The sequence below is a fragment of the Mirounga angustirostris genome, unplaced genomic scaffold (genome assembly GCF_029215605.1).
Source record: "Mirounga angustirostris isolate CCGP_5_RB_7025 unplaced genomic scaffold, mMirAng1.0.hap1 SCAF_5, whole genome shotgun sequence".
Lineage (NCBI taxonomy): Eukaryota > Metazoa > Chordata > Mammalia > Carnivora > Phocidae > Mirounga > Mirounga angustirostris.
Window position 1 is genome coordinate 53,039,063 of NW_026991713.1, and position 22,699 is coordinate 53,061,761.

At 36.3% G+C, this 22,699-nt stretch overlaps 1 protein-coding gene and 1 long non-coding RNA gene across 7 annotated transcripts in view; one reads left to right on the top strand and one right to left on the bottom strand.

The window, feature by feature from the left end:
- The window catches only part of USP15 (ubiquitin specific peptidase 15), a 127,975-nt gene extending 113,925 nt beyond the window's left edge, over positions 1-14,050 (bottom strand). For all 6 annotated transcript variants that reach the window (XR_010411483.1, XR_010411484.1, XM_045873066.3 and 3 more), the window contains exon 1: positions 13,892-14,050. Coding sequence is in view for 4 of the 6 variants with exons in the window: in XM_045873066.3 (XP_045729022.2) it covers positions 13,892-13,980 (89 nt within the window). In the remaining 2 variants the exon portion in view is untranslated. The remainder of the gene's footprint in view (positions 1-13,891) is intronic.
- A 98-nt stretch (positions 14,051-14,148) lies between these two features.
- Positions 14,149-22,478, top strand: LOC123838442 (uncharacterized). Its single transcript, XR_006789466.2, has 3 exons — positions 14,149-14,674; positions 16,311-16,382; positions 19,287-22,478. It is a non-coding gene; the product is annotated as an uncharacterized LOC123838442 (long non-coding RNA).
- Positions 22,479-22,699: the final 221 nt, after the last annotated feature.

Consider the following 22,699-nt stretch of genomic DNA (forward strand, 5'->3'; position numbering starts at 1 on the left):
AATTGACACATATACTGATCTTAAGCTGATTTAAGTTTTAGTATGAAGTATTACATTATAGATTTGCAACCATCTAAAATTCATCTAAATACTAATCCACAAATATCCAGAGAGCCCAAAGTACAGAAGAGTAATTAATTGCTTTGTGACAAATGCAACAATTTAAGTTTCTTGCACAAAGGAATCTATGCCTTATAGATGAGACCAAAGGTGAAATATTTCTGAATACTGAGACATGTGACTGTGTTCCCATATAAAAAGCCATGAAGTACATGTACCAAAATATGATCAAGATTACTTTATTTATGATCGAGGTCTCTGGCTGTAGCTTAATCACTACAATTTCCCTCTGTTTCAGTGGGTTACAAGGAATTTGAGTGCCTCACACTTGCATTAACCATGATTCTCACACACTAGTACACCAATATGAAAAATTTTTATCCTAATGTTAATATTATCTGGGTTCAAAAATTAGTAAAGAAAATCTTATGGAGATAAAGGTTTATGGTCTTCAATCTCTCAAATCCTTCAGAGATGACCCACAATCCTCCAGCATATCTCCAGATAGCCTTCTCCATTTCCAGTAATTTCAAAACTTATGCCAATCTCTCACCCATTAGGCTGAATAGACAACCTTGCTGCCCTACTTTTTGAGGAAGTTAGAAGCCCCTACTTTCTCTCCAACTCTCCTGCTCCCCACCTTAATCTTACCTGATTCCTTCATAAATTAGTGAAGGATGTAACCCTCCTTACATCCAAGGCTAATTATTTTTGTTCCTATGCTTTGGATTTAATTTCCTTCTGCCTCGTTAGAGGCTTACCCCATTAACAGCCCCTACTCTTGTTTCTCCTGGTATGTCTTTTTTTTTACCCCCCCCCCCCACTCAGCATGTAAACAGGGCCAATTCTTTCACCCTTTCCCCCCATATCACCTCCCAACTCTCACACTCATTTCCTTCTCTATCTACTCCCATTTCTCTGACTTGTTCTTACGGCCAAGCTTAAGTTTCTACTCTTCAACCCTCACTTACTCTTCAACCTAGTACAAGAGGTCTTCCTACCCCAAAGAACCCTCAAAAATTTATCACAAATCCAAAAGATTCATAATTTTATGTACCTCATCAATTCTTTTTAAACTATGTGATTCTACCCTTTTTTTTTTTGGAAGAGAGTGTAGGGATACTCTTTTTATTCTTTTTTTTTTTGGCAACCTCTTCACAGAGTTGCTAATTTCTTCTCTCACTCTTCATACTCTCCAATGATATATATATTTTTAAGATTTTATTTATTTTTTTGACAGAGAGAGACACAGCAAGAGAGGGAACACAAGCAGGGGGAGTGGGAGAGGGAGAAACAGGCTTCCCGCGGAGCAGGGAGCCAGATGTGGGGCTCAACCCCAGGACACTGGGATCATGACCTGAGCCGAAGGCAGACGCTCAACCTACTGAGCCACCCAGGCGCCCCCGATATTTTAATTCATATCAAAGATTCCAAAATCTGCATCCCAGGGCCAGTCTTCACATCTTTAAATATTTCCAGTTCCTACTGGTCCATGTCAACTTGGATTTTTCATACATTCCAACCTCATTAATCATTTTCACACCTTTATATTTACTCCTTCTCTAAGGGTCCTTTAATAAATATCATCAATAATTTAATTTCCCAAGCCAGAAAGCAAAATATTATCCTGTATTCCTCCTTCCCTCACCCCATAACATCTAGTAACCAAGTACCTTCAAAAAAGTACCTTAGTTCTGTACCTCCCTTCCCTATTATTTTTTAGTGGCATAGATTATTGCAATGGCTGCCCAACTTATCTCTCCTCTTTAAGTTTACTGCTTCCAATTTGCCCTACATTCTGCTGCCACAGACATTTTAAAGACATAAATATGAACATGTTACTATTTAAATCAGAATTTTAATTTTAATAACAAAATATAAATGCTTTATAAAAAGATTTGTATAAAGTGTTTTCATGTTAGTTTATAGTTACAGTAACCTCTTTTTTTCCCTTCCTTTTTTTATTCAGTTGTTGGGGAAACCAAAACTCAGAATATGTGACTTATCAATGAAACACAACTCTATTAAGTGAGTAATGCAGGGCCCGTTTTCAAAACACTCTGGTTTTCCAACTCTAAATTCAATGCTTCTTTTTTTTTTACTATGTTAAACTTTACTATAAATTCCATTTACTTAACAAAGACTTAAAGATGTAACAGATTCTTACTAAAATCATATACTATCCCCCTCTTTATGAAACAGTAAGGATTCTCTGCAAAAAGTGAAACAGAAGAATATCAAAATGTTATTACCAAGCTACAATTAAGAACTGAAATACTTATTCAAAAGGCATGTTTTAGTAACTATTATCCATTTTACTTATGAAGAAAATAAGTATTTTCAAAGTGGAACATAAACATCTTTGGTAAATGTTAGATCTTTGCCACTACACCCATATGAGAGTCTTATTTTCACGTCAATTAAGAGTACACAAAAAGTGAACACCGTCTTTCTTTTAGGAAGTTTTCTAGAATGGTGGTAAACTAAACTGTGGATGAATTTTTTTTTGCACACTTAATTTCAATTTGTTTTCATGATTAATTTCGCTTACAAATTTTCTTACCTCCTGAAATCAGACTGGAGTAAATATACTAAATTTACTAAATATACTAAATTTACTACAGAATAAGTACTAGGCTACTTATATTAAGTGAAATAAGTCAAACTAAGAAAGACAAATACTGTATGATTTTACTTATACATGGAATCTAAAAAACAAATGAATAAACAAAAACCAAAATCAAATCTATAAATTCAGAGAATACACTGATGGTTGCCAGACGGAAGCACTAAGATTAATTCTCTCATTTAATGACATACTATTGAAAACATCTAGTGGTGGTGGGATGGGCAAAATGGGTGAAGGGAAGTGCAAGATACAGGCTTCCAGTTATAGAATAAATAAATCATGGGAATAAAAGGTACAGCATAGGGAATATAGTCAATGATACTGCAACAGTGTTGTACGGTGACAGTACCTACACACTTGCGGTAAACAAAGCATAATGTATAGAATTGTCAACTATACTAAAAAAAAAAAAGTACTAGGCCAAAATCCACTTTCTTTTCTTCTTTTTTTCCAACATCCTCTTTCTAACGTTACTTGCTGTGAGGTTTTTAGAGAAGTTAGTGCTAAAACCTTTAGCCTGTTCATCTTAGAAATGGTAATTCATTCATTAACTCAATAAATATTTAAGATCTACTATGTATATACTATTCCATATGAATAGATGGCTAGCAAAATAGCCAAGGTCCCTATGTTCATGGAATTCAGAATCCAGTGGAGGAGAGAGATATTAAGTAGTTAACATATGTAGTAAAATATTGTGGTGAGTGCTGTGAAGGGAAACAGGAAATTATGAAAGCATATAAAGGGGTCCCTATTAGGAATAAAGGAAAGCCTCTTTGAAAACCTAACATTTTAGCATATGAATACGAGTTGTTTCAGGAAGAAGAAGAAAAACGCTATCTAGACTAAAGGAACAGCATGTGCTAGGACCAGAACTTTGGGAGTTTGTTATCTTGGAGGAACTGACTAAATGATGTTGGAGTTTATGACAAGGGGATAAGAAATGCTACATAAGGCTAAAGAGGTAGACTGGACCGAGACTATACAATGTCTTTAAGGTAATAGTAAGGATTTTATCCTAAGTGTAATGGAAAGCCACTCTAAGATTTTTAGCAGGGAAGAGATAAGATTTGATTTACATTTCATGAAGACCACTGGGAATACCTCAAAGGATTAATGGGAGGATCAAACACAAATCAAATGTTTAGTAAATAAAAACTCACATAAAGCTACAAGTACTTCAAAAAGGTCTAAATTAGGGGCTCCTGGGTGGCTCAGTCCGTTGAGCTGCTGCCTTGGCTCAGGTCATGACCCCAGGGTCCTGGGACTGAGTCTCACATCAGGCTTCCTGCTCTGCGGGGAGCCTGCTTCTCCCCTTCCCTCTGCCTGCCTCTCTGCCTACTGTGCTCTCTATCTCTCTGTCAAATAAATAAAATCTTAAAAAAAAAAAAAAAGGTCTAAATTATATGGTGCTAAATATTCTGAAGGCATCAAGAAAGACAATTTGTATTGTGGTCAGGACAGAATAGTTTTCAATGGCTCCAAAGAAGATAGGTCAATTTTAGGACCCCACACAAATTTGAGTCAATTTTAAGACAGTCCTCAAATGTTGAAAAGCTACTATAACAACTAAAAAGGCCAAATTTTCTTTTTTTCTTTTCTTCTTCTTTTTCTTTTTTTTGGTGGTGGTGGGGTAAAGATAGGAGAGTTCTAAAAGTTTATACTATTTTTATACACACCAAAAGCAAATTGAAGGAAAGATACATACAGGCCAATAAATGATTGAGAAACAGCCCTAGACATAAAGGAGTTTAAAAGCAGTATGGAGAATGGGGATATCTCAGCAGGTGCATTTAAGAAATCATAGAGCTAATGAATGCATAGTTCTTTCTTTTCTTTTTTGATTAGTACATTTATACTTACAACTTTTAGATAGGCAATTCCTGCTTAATTTCCTAATATGACATATATATAACATCATTTATTTCTTAAAATCCTACCTTTTTCTCTGCAAAGTAGATATAAAACATTCTTCTACAACTAAGAAAATACACAAGTATTTCAGCCTAATCCAATGTAGCACACAATTTCAGAAAAACATGTATAACTATCTTATGCAGAATTAGCGGAATAAACAACTCTTGATGTTAATTCACTCTAAGATTAATTCTCTAATTTAATGATACACTTACATAGCAAGAGCATAAAAACATTTTCAATACTAAAGGAGATATCGATGATTTCTAGCATTTTAAATCATTATAAGCCAGATAATTCACAGGCTTTTTAAAAAAGTACCAAACTGTAATTCAGGATTTCATTGTTTCAGTAAAACTTAACTGAAAGTTATTGAGTTCTTTCAAATAAAACAATGGCTTGATTAATCTCTTTATATCTTCATTTTAAATTTCAAGCATTTCCAACCTATTTTCTACTTTGCACATTAAATTCATCAGTTAGCAGGAACTAATTTTTATGACCTCTTTTTACATCTGAACTAAGACAAAAAAGGAACTCAGGAAGGAGGCCAAGTAAGATTGTGAAAATGAAAAGAAAACCCATAGAAAGGGAGAAAATTTTGCAAATCATCTCTCTGAAAAGGGATTTGTGTCTAGAATACATAAACTCTTAAAACTCAATAATACAAAGACAAATAATCTAATTTAAAAATGGGCAAAGGATCTAGGTAAACATTTTGCCAAAGAAGGTATACAAATGGCCAATATGCACATATGAAAAGATGTGCAACATCATTAGCCATTAGGAAAATGCAAGTCAAAACTACGAGATACCGCTTTACATATGCTAAGATGGTTGTAATCAAAAAAAGACATTAACAAGCACAGTCAAGGATGTGGAAAAACTGGAACCCTCATACACTGTTGATGGCAATGTAAAATGCTGCACCCACCTTTGAAAAAAGCCTATCAGTTCCTTAAAAAATTAAACACCCAGGAATTCCACTCCTTGGTATATACTCAAGACAAATCAGTTATGTCTACACAAACAAAAGTATGTATGTACATATAACAAAAAGTTATGTCTACACAAAAACTTGCACATGAATTGTTCATAGCAAGATTATTCATAAGGGCCAAAAATGTGAACGCAAATGTCCATCAACTGATGAAGGGATGAATTCAATGTGGTATATTATCTATACAATGGAATATTATTCAGTAATAAAAAGAAATGAGGTACTAATACTTCATGAAAGAAGCCAGACACAAAAATCACATATATGATTCCATTTATATGAAATATCCAAAATTGCCAAATCTATAGAACTAAAAGTAGATTAACTGCCTAGAGCAGGGGGATCTGAAGAGAAATTGGGGGAAGCAGGGGACTGCTAATAGGTATGGAGGATTTTGGGGGGGGGTTGATAAAAAATATTCCAATGTTGATTGAAGTAATGGTTGCACAATTCTGTGAGTATACCAAAACCCAGTAAACTGTGTATTTTAACTGGGAAAACTGTACAATATGTGAATTACATCACAATAAAGCTTTTTTTTTTTTTTTAAGAGTGGAAGGACATATATCTGGATGAGATTAATAGGGATGATTTTACAGAGATTGTTTTTTTTTTTAATATTTTATTTATTAGAGATAGTGCGTGCGCACAAGAATGAGAGAGAGAGCGAGAAAGAGAGAGAACAGGGCAGTGGGAGAGGGAGAAGCAGACTTCCCACTGACCAGGGAGCCCAATGTAGGGCTCGATCCCAGGACCCTGGGATCATGACCTGAGCCGAAGGCAGACACTTAACCAACTGAGCCATCCAGGCACCCCCAGAGATTGGTGTTGAGCTAGGTTTTGAAGTAAGTGAAGGTCAGGAATTAGTAAACTGTATTTGAAATAATATGAATGATGTATAATGCCCTATGAGGCAGAAATGAGTAAATAATTTTCAAGAAATGGGAACCAACCATCAGTATCAAAGCAGAGCTACATTAATTAGAAATAAGACTGCTAAGACTAGAATGCTAAACCAAGGAGAAAGCCTCAGAAAATCCCATAGGCTCCTCAAATGATAACAGATGAAAATGCTATCTTTAATATGCCAAAGCGATCACTGCCTGATTTTAAAACTTCAAAGTATTCATCTCTCAAAAAGTTGCTTCCATAATATGGGTATGGCTCTATCACTCACAGGCAAGCAATACAGTTTAAAACGCAGGCTTTCGAGTTGACTGTCTAGGTTAGAATCTCTGCTCTATCACTGACCCAAGTGTGTGACTATGTACATATAACTCTATACCTCAGTTTTTGTATCTGTAGAATGAGAATACTATCACTTATTTCATATATGTGTAAAGCTCTTAACATGTAGTAAGTTTTTAACCATCACCATAACTATATGGTACATGTAACTACTTAACTATACCTCTCCAGAGAATTAAGTTTCTACAGCTTGAAATCCATTCAAATTTGTGAATATAAATTTGTTAAAACATGCTGTTAAACAATATAAAGCAACCCAAATTATCAGCTCTCTTTTACCATGATCAGATCATTTCACCCTATTCTTAATTTTTTTGTGCAAAATTTTACTCAAGGAACTTCATCTTTTCACTCAAGTAATTAATTGTCTCTAGTGCTCCAGGTTTTGATTTAACTGGCTCTCTAAAACTTAGAACAGCCTGGCCTCAAAGCCACTCTTAGACTTGCCTGTGAAAGCCTTTGACTTCTTTCACAAAGGAAATCCTTTCTATGGCTACTACTGTTACACGATTTTTCTTAACAGTAAGGAATTACCACATAACATCTGGGTCTTCTCAAAGCTAATAGGAGAGAAGAGACAGCTAGCTCTCTTCCTCATGGAGAAGAAAAAGTAGTCATTACCCTCCTTTTGTGGGGAAGATCTATAAGGAAACCATGTAAAATCCTACTGATGGAAGCAGTAAAAATGTCGTAGGTATAACCAAATACAGGTTAATTCTACAGAAGTTTTCTGCCTCATATTACAATCTGGCCTTTTTTACTTCTTTTTGAGGAGCAGTTCTTAATTATTCCTTCAGATATGTCATTTTAATCTGTATCCAAAAGTGAGATCACTTACTAACAGTCTTATTCTAGGTTTCTTTTTTTTTAAATTTATCTATTTTTTAAGATTTTATTTATTTGAGACAGAGAGAGAGAGAGAGAGCACAAGCAAGAGGAGCGGCAGAGGCAGAGGGAAAAGCAGACTCCCCGATTCCAGGACCCTGAGATCATGACCTGAGCCGAAGTCAGACGCTTAACCCACTGAGCCACCCACGCGCCCCTCTAGGTTTCTTTAGTAGTGACTTCTGTATAAACTGGATGATAAAACTGAAAGGAACTACATTCCCTTGTTTAAAGAACAGATGGAAAAAGAGTATGGAGAAATGACTTCAAGGGAAAAAATATAAGACAGAGAGTATGAATTACAGTGAAAACTGAGGAAATGAAAATAAAAGGCACAAACCAAAATGAGCCAAGGAAGAAAAAATTGTTTTAGTAACTGCTGAGTAATTCTATATAGGAAGAACTAAGAAGGAATAATAATTTAATGAAATACTGTTTGCATTATATTTGAGTAGTGACAGCATGAAAACATTTTTTAAAAAGATTTTATTTATGTATTTGATGGAGAGAGAAAGAGAACAAGTAGGGGGAAGGAGAGGGACAAGCAGACTCTGCGCTGAGTGCAGACCCTGACTCAGAGCTCCATCTCACCACCCTGAGATCAAGACCTGAGCTGAAATCAAAAGTCGGATGCTTAACCTATTGAGGCACCCAGGTGCCCCAAAACATTTCTAATACTAAGAAGATATTGATAATATCTAGTATTTTAAATCATTATAAACCAGGTATTTAAACTAACTCTGAACTCATCAAACATTTGTAAAATGAGGTAAATAAGAGCACTTATTTTATTTTTTTTTTGGAGTAATTTGAGAAAGATGGGTATTTTTTTAAAAGATTTTATTTATTTATTTGAGAGAGAGAGAGAGAGAAACAGCATGAGAGGGGAGAGGGTCAGAGGGAGAAGCAGGCTCCCCACTGAGCCGGGAGCCCGATGTGGGACTTGATCCCAGGACTCCGGGATCATGACCTGAGCCGAAGGCAGTTGCTTAACCAACTGAGGCACCCAGGCGCCCCAAGCACTTATTTTAAAAGCTGCATAAGTATAAAGCATTTGGAACAGCTTTCCAGAAGCAACACGTTAAGATTTTCTATATACTCCATCATATCTAAACTGATCAGTCATAAAACACAAGTTTTATGTAGAATTCTGCTACTAAATATAAAATAGATTCCACTTAAAAAGAAAAAAATGTTCATTTTTTTTCCTTTTGAAGTGGAACTACATTTTAAAATGCATCTTCAGGGGCACCTGGGTGGCTCAGTCGTTAAGCGTCTGCCTTCATCTCAGGTCATGATCCCAGGGTCCTGGGATCCAGCCCCGCATCGGGCTCCCTGCTTCATGGGAAGCCTGCTTCTCCCTCTCTCACTCTCCCTGCTTGTGTTCCCTCTTTACCTCTGTCTCTCTCTGTCAAATAAATAAATAAAATTTTGAAAAAAAAAAAATAAATAAAATGCATCTTCAAAATAAGTGATTTTGGGGCCTGAATTAAAGCCCCAATTACTTGGGTTCAAATCCCATATTATGGTGTGAACACTTGAGCCTAGGATTCCTATTCTGTCAAATGTGAATTACAGCACATTCACATTCTAGTGCCCCAGAATTGTAGTGATGAGTAAATAAGTTAACATATGTAAGTACTTAAAATGGTACCTAGCACATGGTGTTTTCAAATATAATACTACACATCATGGCCTGACAAACTAAGTTTTTCTTATACGTATGTGTGAGCAAGATTAATGTTTGTCACAAAACTATTCTGTAAAAAGAACATTTATTTAGTACCTTATGTGTGCTAATGGGAAAATGGTATGATTTAGAAAAAAAAAATAAAGCCTGAATGTCACGAAAGAGATAAATGAAATCACAGACTAAAAAGCTCTGGATCTTCCTGGAAATAAGGTACATTAATTTTGGATTCACTAACAACTTAGAAGTGATTTAAAAACTTATAATAAGGCTTAAATTAGGAAAAATTGCCTTTCTATATTTTAAGCAACTAAAATGTAAAAAATACACCTTAATAATGTCACTATTTCTGTCCTTATTTTCACCAATTTACCAACACTAAAAAAACCCGTTTTGCTTTCTGGTCTCATTTCCTGCAAATGATGTGATATATACCCTAATTTAGTGGTTAACACTTTGGCACAACTAAAATTAATACTTATAGTAATAATAATGTAAAAATTTCTTGAACAAGTATATACTAAACAATTTGGAGTTTACATTAATAGTGTCCCTTTACATTATGAGCTGATTTGTCATTTTAAGGTTATTTCCTGTTAGTGTTAATCAAAGTTACAGAAACATAAGAGACCATATAAAATAAAGCCTCAAAAGATTTCTAAGTAAAAGAGTAGGAATCAAAGCAAAGCCCTAAAACTGAATGTCTTCTAATCTGAAAACCTCAATGATCTGATGGACTATTCCTTGCCTATTTATTGAAACAAAAATACCATACATATTTGAAATGACTCTAAATACAAATTAAAGTTACTCTCTGAAGTACCTTAAATCTACTAGAGTTATTAGGGTTTATGCAATAATGACACACAAAATTTAATTTGTAAAGTTAGCTATGCAATACCATTGAACATACATAAAAATTTAAAACATCATACATAAAAAATTAGTGAAAATGACTGGTAGAAGAGTAACATTTAATAAAAATGGGGAAATAAAGCAGTGATTTTGATGATCTGTAGTTATCTGTTTACTTATATCTCCAAAGAGAGTATTCCTTAACCCACAACTTGCCTTTGTAACTCATTTATTTAATTACCCATCCCCCTTAAATAGGTTCCTCTATCCCTAATATACTTAACATGTAATGTACTTAAAATAATTTTTCCTTTTGTCTCATCAAGAGAAACCAAGTATCTGAAGATCAATTTAACTTTCATTCAATCTAAGTTAAACAAGTTCTAGTTCCTTTATCTTTATTTCTATAGTTACTAAATTCAAACAATCTTAATCTTGTTCATGGTTTTCTGAATACCTCCTTTGAGCTAAAATACAGTTTAAGAAAAAAATAAAATAAAATAAAACACAGTTTAAGAAACAGCATTATGAGACTACTTTATACTCCTTCTAACGCAGATCAGTGTCACTTTCATACCTCACCTTTTTAAGAGGTATAACTCTCCTGCATCAATTTTGACTTGTCACTATAAAGTCTAGTATTAAGCATATCATAAAGTTTGTTCTTCCTCGTCTCAGACTTGTGTACTTACTTTCATCTCTAGAAACTCAGTTGGCAGATAAAAATCATTCATTATTTACAAATAAACAGAAACTAGTTTTCAAGCAGAATCAAATATTGCCTGTTAGTTATCTACCAGAGAACTATCAAACAATCCTTATTCAAAAAGTGCTTACAAACTACTTAATGAAAATAGTTTCATTTTCATTAGTTTATTCATTTTAAGGCACTTGACCATAACATCAAATATTAGTATTAAGCTTTCAAGAATAAACTTATAGTAAACCTTCCGTTTTTTTCTCAATAGTCATCAGTCTTTTTCAAGATGGTTACACACATATACCAAGATAATGTCCCATCTGCATATGGCCCATTTCAGCTATAAAACAGCGGACTGGATTTGTCCAAATAACCATAAATGACTAATCCAAACATCTTTTAAAAAGACATTAAAAATAGAAATAACTTTTTTACAAGTTAAAAACAAGTTTTAATGAGTCCCAAAAACATGAGCCCAAGTAACAATTATTAAATCTTTACCAGTTCTGTAATCATGCATACATAATGAAATGTGTACTTCTCAAATTATTCTCCCTAAAACTCTGAATCAAACTTTTGCTCTAAACTATTTCCTTTTTTGACAGATTTCACCTAATTGCAAATTAACTGGCTTACATATAAACCAAACTGGTTTTTGCAAATCCACAGTACCATCCTGCTCCTGCATTTTTTTCCTTTAACTAAGAGGGGTAATCAATCAAGGACAAAAATTTTCACATTCTGGGGCACCTGGGTGGCACAGTTGGTTAAGCATCTGACTCTTGGTTTCAGCTCAGGTCGTGATCTCAGGGTCTCTCAGGGTCGTGAGATTGAGCCCCGCGTCAGGCTCCCCACTCAGTGGGGAACCTGCTTAAAAAAGGACTCTCCCCCACTGCCCCTCCCACCCCTTCTCAAATAAATACATCTTAAAAAAAAATATTTCCACATTCTGCTGTTATCTAAATATGTGGGCTTCAGTTTCCTTTTCTTTAAAATGAAAGCACTGAGAAGACTCAAATTTATGGACTTCCTGTATTCTTTAAAACAGATCTTTAAAATGATTTACAGTAACTTTGTGAAAAAGCAAAAATACTTTTATTTGAAAAATGTCAAAGTTTAATGCCCCCAATACACATACTGTTCCTATCATCCCATAGTGTCAACACCACCAATTATTACTCAGAATACCAAAAACATACATTAAAAAAGAATATCCACCTGAATAATAGCCATATTTAAACTTATAGATTTCTATTTTATGGAAATCCACATCTATCTTTTTATGAGGTGGTGACAGGCTAGGTGAATTAAGAATCTTTAAGTGTTCTTTAACAAAACATAGGAAGCAAGGATTAATTTAACTTTAATAATCCACAGACCAAGGTAAACATGTGTCCTAGGAAGTATCCAATTCCTGCACAGGAATAAACATCTCACACTTACATGAACAATAATGATTATTAAATCATCTAAAGATCATATTTTCTGTTGTAATGCAACAAGTGTATGCTTACACCCTTAGGGATTTTTATCACATAAACACAGAATCTACGTAGCCTAACAGAGTAGGAAAAAAGTACCAAGACTTAGATCAAAATACTTAAATTCAAGTCCCAAGACTGCCATCTACTAGCTTACTTGAAAATGTCCTAATACTACAGCATTTTATCAGAAGTAAATGGCGGTGACAATAAAGTAACTAAAATTTTATGTTATCTCATAAACAGATAATATTTCAGAATGTTCCACGGCACCAAGATAAAACCCCTACAATGAAATTATTATTTTCCATTTCATAGATGAAGACATCGAGGTACAATAACCTAAATTAACTCTCCTCAAAGTCATATTGCAGGTTAAGTGGTGAAACGGTGATCTAACTAGGTCTAAATCTTACGTTCCTTCCACTAAGTCAGAGGAGTACGTGGAAAAAACACTCTGTAAATTATATACCACTGTTATGGTCACAATGGGACATGAAAATAATTGTTATTATAGTAAAGAAGCACACTGTCTTTCCTAATAAACAGCTCTTTATGTTACATATTCACATATTTAAGTTATTCTGAATACCACTTACCATGGCCGACAAGTATTAAAAACTACACATACTTCCTTCAGTGTTTTAAGTATATCCTTTGGTATTTTGTAAGTCTGAATATTAGCAAGTGACTTAAACCTCAAGTGGACTTATCTACTTTTTGCAGGCCTACGTTATCCCTCAAACAGGAGGGAAGGGCTGCGCTTCTAAGAGAAATGCTGCCGGTTTCTATCAAGCCTCCACTAAAGCACAAGACCACGTGGTATTTCTCATTAGCCTAAGGTTCCGTACTCCTCTCCCTCCTTTTGACAAGGAACTGGAAACTAGGGTTTCTTTCTCTTAAGTGGCGCCCTGACACATGCCACCTGTGTAGTACGAACCGCAAACATCCTGCAGCCTGCCTCCCGGAAGAATACAAGAATCAGAATAACAAGGAACTTGAATGCCGACAATGCCGGGAAAGGAAATGACTGGAGAAGGAAAGAGGGTAAGATCTTGATAAGCCGCGGGACCTGGACCTGTCAAAAATTGAGAGACTCACGTCGAACGACTATAACCTATCATTCGGGAAGGCCTGAGGTGGGAGCGGCACTACGGAAGGAAAGAGGACGAAAAGAACTGTATGAGTCGCCGTCGCCGCTCCTCTGAAGCCTCTCAGCACGCCCCGACAAGCCACGAACCCTGGCCCTCATCTCGGGTCCAATCTTTGCCCCAACATTTCGCAAGCAGCCAAAATCCTGCTGCCCAGTGTGGCCGCCGCCGGACCTGCCCGCACCTGTCACTAGCGAAAGACACCAGCCCGCAGTTCCCGCCCAGTTCTCCATCATCCTCCCGCAACCGCGGCCACCTCAACCCCTTTCTCTCACCAGGTGTCCCCTTTCCGGAGCGAGGTTTTGAGCAGCGTCGCGATGTCAGACCGCTGGATGTCCAGATCCGCCGCTCCGCCTTCCGCCATCTTCTTCCACTAGCGGTAGCGGAGGCGGCAGCGACGGCGGCGGCACGCCCCAGAGCATTGTGGGAATGGCGTCCCGCGGCCCCGCCCAGTCGGCAGGTCGAAACCAAAAGAGACGTTGGGGCGGGGGGGCCGCCTCGGGACAAGAGTTGGTCCCGGGGGCGGGCCGAGTACGCTGCCGTGGTCTGCTGCCCCCAGTCGGCCCCCGCGCGTCCAGCATCTCGCCTTGGACTCCTCTGGCTCGGAACAGCCAGGTTTTAACTCTTCGCTGCGGGGGCCCTCGGGCCTCTCTCTCAAGAGCGGTGCCACCGCCCCGTCCATCCTCGACTTCTGCCTCCCTCCCTCTTTCTCACAGGCGCCTGAAAACCCTTATTTGCGCATTCACTCACGCTTGAGGGTGGGGCGGGGCGGGGGGCGTGGGGACGGCTAAGATATGGCAGAAAATGTTAACAGCTCTGAGGCACTAGTCCTTTCGTTGCTCGTCGCAGAGCCTAAACTCGGTGAGTTTTGGCCCAGACAAAGAACAATCCGAAACCGAACGCTTGGCCTCAGTGCCCTTCTTGGGCTCCTTCCTGCCCTCGACTCCTGCTGTAGGTGGAAACCTTTTATAGGCTCTTTGTGACGCCTCCCCAGGCACACCCAGACGCCAAACTGCAGTGAAAAACACGTTCCAGTTCCTCGGTGAACACGGTGTGAAGTATGTATCAAATAATGAATGTCAGGTACTAAAAAGGAAGGAAACGTGCGAGGAAACCTCTATCCTCGATGTTATAGAGTAACATTTTCTTAAAACACATCTTCCCATGTGTGTTTACCTAAAATTATTTAGTAATACCAGCTTTTATTGTAGCCAATTATGTTACAAGTGGGGAAATCGAGTCTCAAAAATCAAATGCTAAGGTCACACAGTAGGTGGAGAGGTAAGTTTATAACCCAAGTTCCAAACCCCGCGTGCTATCTGTCCGCTAGAGCATACTGATTACCTCTCCTTTTGAAAACCTGACCCTAAATAGTAACTGGGCTGCACTGGATTCATCTTTGTTATTGCTTCTTCTTCTTCCTTTTTAAATCTGTACAGCTGGTGGTTAGCATCATGCTACCTAACATAAGAACCACCTAAAGAAAAAAAAAAAAAAGAACCACCTAAATATTTGTTTCAAATGAATTGTGGCAAAACGGCTTAAATATTTCCAAGCATGAGGAGGTCCAGAAATTTGACTTTAGGATAATATAAATTATGTGAAAAGTCTAAAAACTGGATGAGAATTCCTGCATGATCTCTCATTTCCCCATGTTTAATGTCTAACTCATTTGGTGGGAATGCAATAAAGATGGATGCAATTATGCTAGAAAGAAGTACTGAGCCCTTCCAAATTAAAGTAGTGTATACTGGCATGATAGTGTGTGTATCAGCATCATAGTTGCTTATTTTCTTCATAATAAAATTATTTTGCACTATCATGTCATCCTTGATTTGAGAGTCTGAAAGCAGCTTCCAGTTACTGCTATTTCTTGTATTATTTGGCTTTTCTTATGACAGGTTAAAAAAATTAGTTCCTCTAACCATGAGTGCCATCAAAGGGCACGTTCCTCCCCCGCCCCGGCCAACCTCTGAAAGACAACAAATTAATTTTCCAAGGAGAGGCAGCATGATATGGGAAGAGTATTGGAGCCATACGAACAACAGTTAAATCCTCACCTCAACCTCTAGCTGCAAAGTACTTAACTTTTAATTTATTCATAAAATTAGGGATACTAGTATCTACCTTAAAGGATTTTTATGAAGATTAAATGAAACAATATGTGTTTATTGCCTGAGATATAAGAGCCAATCAGTGAACGCTAATGTTGCTTACTGGTGACAGGATGAATTGTATAGTATATACATTATATCTCAATAAAGCTGTGAAAAAATGGTCATAGACTTTGAAGTCAAAACCATTCTATCATTTTATAGCATAATTGAGAAATGATGCCTCATGCACACTCCTCTATCAGTTGCCTTTCAAAGAAGATGCACATTTGGAATGTTGAAGCCTGTACCCATGCAACAAAGTAAAGTAACCTTTTCATTGGCACCACAGTCAAGGCAATGAGTTAACTGGACCTACAGATGTAAGTTCAATGTTAATTTGAATTATACATCAGATTTATGAGGCCATTTTGTAGACCTAATTAGTTGCCGTCAGAGACAGAAAAGAAATAACAGTTATAGTATTGTATTTAGTAAGCACTTACGGAGTTCCAAGACCAGTTCCAAACACTTTAAAATATTAACTTGCTCCTCACAGCAACCCTATGAGGTAGGTATTATTATTATTCCTATTCCGCAGAGGTGGATTGAGGCAATTGACAGAACACAAATTTGAAACCAGGAAGTCTAGCTCCAGAATCTAGAAGTTTGGGTAAGTTTTACTTTTTCTACCAATCTTTATGATCTCCCCGCCGCCCAGTTTTATTGAGAAACAATTGACATATATTACTGTATAAGTTTAAGGCATACAGCATAATGGTTTATTTACGTATATTGTGAAGTTGATTTGATTATAGCAGTCAACTTTCTAATGACCTCAGTTTACTAATTTATGGAAATTCTGATTATTTCACTCATGCTTCTTTCAATTATGAAGAGAAATGAGATTTTTTCATAAACATTGAATTGGTCGAGGTCCACTTCCCTTCTGAATTGGTAGTAATTGATGAGAAATTAACTTTCTCTTACATCACATAGATAATTGAATATAAGCCGGGACTTAGATTGCTTCTATGGAATCAGTATCTTGATGCTTCCCTTAATTAACTTTGCAGGAATGTACTATTTGCTTGGTGATCATCATTATATTCTCACATTCTCTCACACTTTTCTCGTCCACTAAAACTTTAACCTAGGGCTTTGAGAAGGGGAAAAGAGTATGCTGAGAACTTAAGAAATAGGCTGGATACGAACAAAGTGTACCTTACATAAAGGCAGACTCGGTTTTGAAATTAGAGATACTCTAGGAAGGGTTCCTTGATCTTCAAATAATTCCCCTCTCTACTCACTGTTAAAATAATCCCTTTCAGAGAGGTTCTTATACACACCAATTAAAAGGACTTCAAATAGAAATACTTTGGGAGAGAGTAAGGTTTAAACTGAGGTGTCAAATGAGAGCCAGTTTTCAGGCTGGGATGGACCAGAGAAAAAAAGAAAAAACACTGTGTTTTTATTTTTAAAAAGCTGAATGGAAGAAAATACAGAGAAGTCCAAGACAAGTTTTGTCTAACTCACAATATTGTTTGATGCTGGCTACATGAGCCTAAGGAAAAATCTTCCAGAATAAACACATCCCTGGAAAGAACAATGATTGATACATTGCTGTCTTTATTTTTCAACTCTTACCATGTTTGGTCTTCAGTAAGCACTATTTCACTTTTTCCTTCTACTTTGTTATTCCTCTACAGTTATTCCCTCTGATAACCCCTTCTCCCCCTGATTTTATTCACCCCTCTAAACCATTCTTTTCTATTTTGTAATTTTTTAATTCCCTTCTCCCATTACTAGCTCTCTAAATAGCTAAAAGGCAGTGGAAAGGCGGGGGAGTAGTGCAAACACCAAAACAGTATGTAGTAAAGTGTTTAATCTGTTAATGATATTTTGAAACTTGAGATATGAATAAAAATTGTTAAGTGACATGATACAGTTTTTAAAACAACAACAAAAATACAGAGGCTCCTTATTTCAGGCAAATGTTAGGTTCTAACAAAGAGAAAGAAAAAGTAGTGAAATGAATACAATGTCTTGTACAAAGGGCTAGTATACTTGGATTTTGAGTTTGGCTCAGTGCTACTAACTAGCTGGGTAACGCTGGTCAAGTCATTTAATCTCCCTGAGCATTAGTTTCCTCATTATAAAAGAGGGTGATTAGACTCTTCAAGGGATAAAACTCAAATTCTTGCAAGGGTTAGACTATGTAGCGAATGTAAACGGGTGAAGTAAATCTGTGGTAAGATAGTAAGAAGTTTTGGGGACTCTAATGAACTGCTGCAATGAAAGTTATTTAAGATTTTTTTTAAAGATTATTTATTTGAGAGAGAGAAAGCAAGTGGAGGGCAGGGGCAGAGAAAGAGGGAGAAAGAATCTTAAGCAGACTCTGCACTGAGCAGAGGTCGATGCGGGGAGCGATCTCAGGACCCTGAGATCAAAACCCTGAGATCATGACCTAAGCTGAAACCAAGATCCGGACACTTAACCGACTGTGCCACTCAGGTGTCCCAAGTTATTTAAATTAAAAAAATTAGAACAAACAAAATTATATCTCCTACCCTAAGGGATCTGGAAAGTTTCATTTTAACACGGGAATGAAGTCTGGGAATTGATTAATCTGAGTTGCTACTTGAATTCTTTTTGGAAGTGCACACAAAATGCTCTGAAAGCTGACACTACCCTGAAGGTTGATGTCAGCCTATGGTATAGCTGATATACTCACTGAATGATATAGTAGATACTCACTGAATGACAATAGAACTAAACTGAATTGAATCAATAAACAAATCAAATAGTCTTTACAGGTCTAGAATTCTATCATGAACAACAAAAAACTCTTAAGAGACATAGTACATCCTGTGGTTCCTAGATATTTTTTAATGAAATGTACTTGTATGGTGGGAAACTTTTCCAAGAAAGAATTGGGTTATCCTAGATCAATATAGTGATACATCAAGTGATATAGATCGAATCAAGGTTGCTAGTAGGGAAAATCTGCCTGTTTTATACTTATTTATATTTACTGACAGATTTTAAGGTTGATAAATAATCACTTCATGAAAAAAATAGAAATGTTAAGCAGCCTCCGAGTCCTTTCCCAAACTTCAAAATAATCAATGAACTTTAGAAAGCAAAGTCATTTTAGATATGTTAATATTTTAATTAATAAAACAAGTTAAAATATTGATCTTAACTCTATATACTTGATCATTTTTACTTTATATCAGTTTTGTGCAAGAGTTTAAAAAGGTTTTCTTTTATGCTCATGGATTTTGAAAATCTACACATCCAACGTGAAGTAGAGAGTTGTGTAATGATCCACTGATTCTGCAACTATATAGGTTCCAGAGAGATTAACTTGTTTTCTCCCAAGAGATGACTGAATTATTATTCAGTTTTTCTATTTGGTCAATCCTTCTCTTCATTTTGGCTTAAATAGCAAAAAGATTTAAACTGCTTACAAAGAGTTTTAGAATAATATAATAGTAGGTCTTAAAGAATACATGTATGTTCCAGGAGTGATGTAAACATTAAATGAGGCATTTTTCATGATTTTGTCTTCCAGGTATCTCTAAGCAATAGGACACTACAGACCCTATTAAGGGCCTGTTAGAAGACCTCAAGAAGATGATTTTATAAAATATTTACCATTGCTTTCTGTTGCTAGCCAGCAAACTACTGTTTAGATCCTTCTGAACTATATCAGTGATGGATTTCTAAAATTTTAGAAATCAGTGACCCAAGGCTATTATGTAATATATTTGTCATATTTCTATATTAGGAAGGATTCATGAGATGTGCAGGAAATAATAATACACTGCTACATGTAATTTAACTTAATGTTTGTGGAAATGTTTATAGAATATAATGGAAAGGGTATACATTTTGGGATTGGAAAGACCTATATATGAATGCCCCATTCTGCTACTTGCTAGTTCTGTAACATTGAAAAGTTTAGTTTCCTCATCTGTAAAATGAGAATAATAGATGTATTTCATAGGATTCAGTAAAAAGAGAATGAAATAATGAATGTGAAACTCTTAATAGAGCTCAATATATAGTATCAATTACTTACGGAATTTTTTTCCCTCATCAACTGGGGCAGTTCCTAAACAAACGTCTAAACAAATTCATTAAAATCACAAAGCTGCTATGCAATAACATAGACAGTTGTGTTAAAATTAATGGTATCCCATGTCAGAGAAAACCAATCACTAAAGGGGCTAAGAAGGATAATATTAAAATTCCATCTTTACCCACAGTCTTTTCTGTGTAGGTATTCTGAAGGATAAAACAATGTACTTGGAAGCCATAGTAGAATATAACAGAAAAGTATTCACATGCTTATGAAGGTTCTCTAATTACAAAAGAAGAGATACATAACAGATCAAATGCATGTGTCACAGTCATTTTACCTATCGACTGACAGCCCAGAAGGCAGAATTGTGGCTTCGCAGAGATGTCAATGTCCTAATCCCAGAACCTGTGAATGTATTATCTTATGTGGCAAAATGGACATTGCAGGTTTGGTTAAGGTTAAGGACCTTGAGATGGGAAGATTATCTTGTATTAGTCAATTGGGCCCAATCTAATCACATGAATCCTTGAAAGTGGAGAAACTTTCTTGGCTGTGGTCAAAGGTAAAGATGACAATGGAGGTATGGCTTTGAAGATGAAATAAAGGGGCCATGAGCTGAGGAATGTAAATGGCTTCCAGAAACAGGAAAAGACAAGGAAATGAATTCTATTCTAAAGCCTCTGGAAAGGGACAGTGTTGTCAGTGCCTTGACTTCAGGCCTGTGAGACCTGTATTAGACCCCTAAACCATAGAAATAGATACTACATTTATGTTGTCTCGAGCCACTAAGTTTATGGTAATTTGTTATAGTAGTAATAGAAAACTAATACAGACAGTAGAATAGCCTACCCTAAGGAAATTAAGACAAAGCAAAATATTTTTAGATCTAAAATTGACCAATGTGTCCATCTACTGTATCACTACACATATATGTCATGGATAACAATTATAAGAAATTGAGTCAACTACTAGTTGACAAAAATATGGAAGATATTTTTAGCAATGAGCTCTAAAACTAATACAGTACAGAAAGTAATAGCCATACCAAGGTCTTCAGTGATTATGAGATAATTTTTTTAAGAGAGAGAGGAGAGGGGTGGGGAATGGGCAGAGATAGAGGGAGAGAAAATCTTAAGCAGGCTCCACACCCAGTGCAGAGCCAAGCACGGGGCTCCATCTCACAACCCTGAGATCATGACCTGAGCTGAAATCAAAAGTTAGACACTTAACTGAGCCACTCAGGTGCCCCAAGTGATTATGAGATTATTTTAACTTTGTAGGCAATGTCACCAAATTCTTAGCATCAAATTATAATAAATATCCATCAAACGTGGGGGCCTGGAGCTTATAAATTGTGCTGATTACATTTCAGCTGGCCAGGTATAAGCCAAGGATAGATAACAGTAGATCCCCAAACAGCTTTTAGACATGTTGTAGTAGAATAATTATTGGCATGCCATGAAAAAGAAATGCTATCAAGACTTACTAATACAGATGCTGAATCAGTGCAGGGAAGCTAAAGCAGCTGTTAGCCAATCATGATCATAGAGGAAATTGAGTCAAGGTGACTTAGGAATAGATCTGTAAGTACATATAGAGCTAGATAATACATATAACTGCTAGCCAAGATAGATTACAAATCAATACACGTGGCCAAAATTTTCTTCCTTGTTTCCTCCATCTCTCCCTTCTTCCTTCCCTCCCTCCCTCTCTCGTTCCTTCCTCCCTCCCTCTCTCCCTCCTTTAGTTGCTCCCTCCCTTTCTTTCTTCCTGTCTCCCAAGGCATTTGGTAAAACTTTATGTGGACAGTGGTTCCTTGATAAGTACTTATTGAATGAAATGTCTTTGCAGGCAGGTTAAACTAAGAATAACACTCAACTCTACTGACTACTTAAAGTGGTTAATAGAAAATAGAAGTAGATCAAGGTAAGAAGAAAAAAAAAAATCCTGCTTTTAGTAGAGCAAGGGCTGAGTGCCTTTAAGTAATGCCCTTTATTTTTTTTAAAGATTTTCTTTATTTGACAGAGAGAGACACAGAGAGAGGGAACACAATCGGGGAGCAGGAGAGGGAGAAGCAGGCTTCCCACTGAGCAGGGAGCCCGATGCAGGGCTCCATGGGGGGTTCAATTCCATGACCCTGGGATCATGACATGAGCCAAAGGCAGACGCAACTGAGCCACCCAGGCGCCCCAAGTAATGCCCTTTAGACTCTATATGCTGTAACTGCTTTTGAATGACTCATGTAAATGGCATTATACTGTAAGTTTCTTTCAACCCTTTCAGAGAAAAATGAATTTCAAACTTTTTTCTCTTGAAGTAGAATTAAAAGAAGTTAGAAAATTAAAACTTCAGAACTATCAGCCTTGTAAAATAAATAAAGGAACTTTTCCCAAAATTCTTCTATTGTTAACAAGGTTTGCATTTTCTAGCCTTCTGTTTTCATATTGCACAAATTAATTCAGAAAACAAAATGATATAGAGGAAAGCTTATGATGAAATCAACTGAAGAATTCTTTATATATTTCCTTTAAAGTTATAGAAATAGTATTATTTATTCTTAAGTATTGTTTATTCTTGCTTAAGAATAGACTTGGATATCCCAAATTAAATTCTAGGGCTCCTCGCCTCAAAAAAAAAAAAAAAAAAAAAGGAAACAAGGTATCTAACAAGGAATACGACTCTTCATCTGAACTTCAGAAGAGGATGATGGAACTCCGTTGGGAGTTTGCTCCTTCTTTTGGCCACCTACAGGTATTAATTATCCAACGGACTGTTTTTGTTTTATTTTGTTTTGTTTTTTTGGTATAACTTTTTATTTATTTTTCCTTTTTTAAAAAAGTTTTTATTTAAATTCCAGGTAGTTAACATACAGTGTAATACTAGTTTCACGTGTACAATTT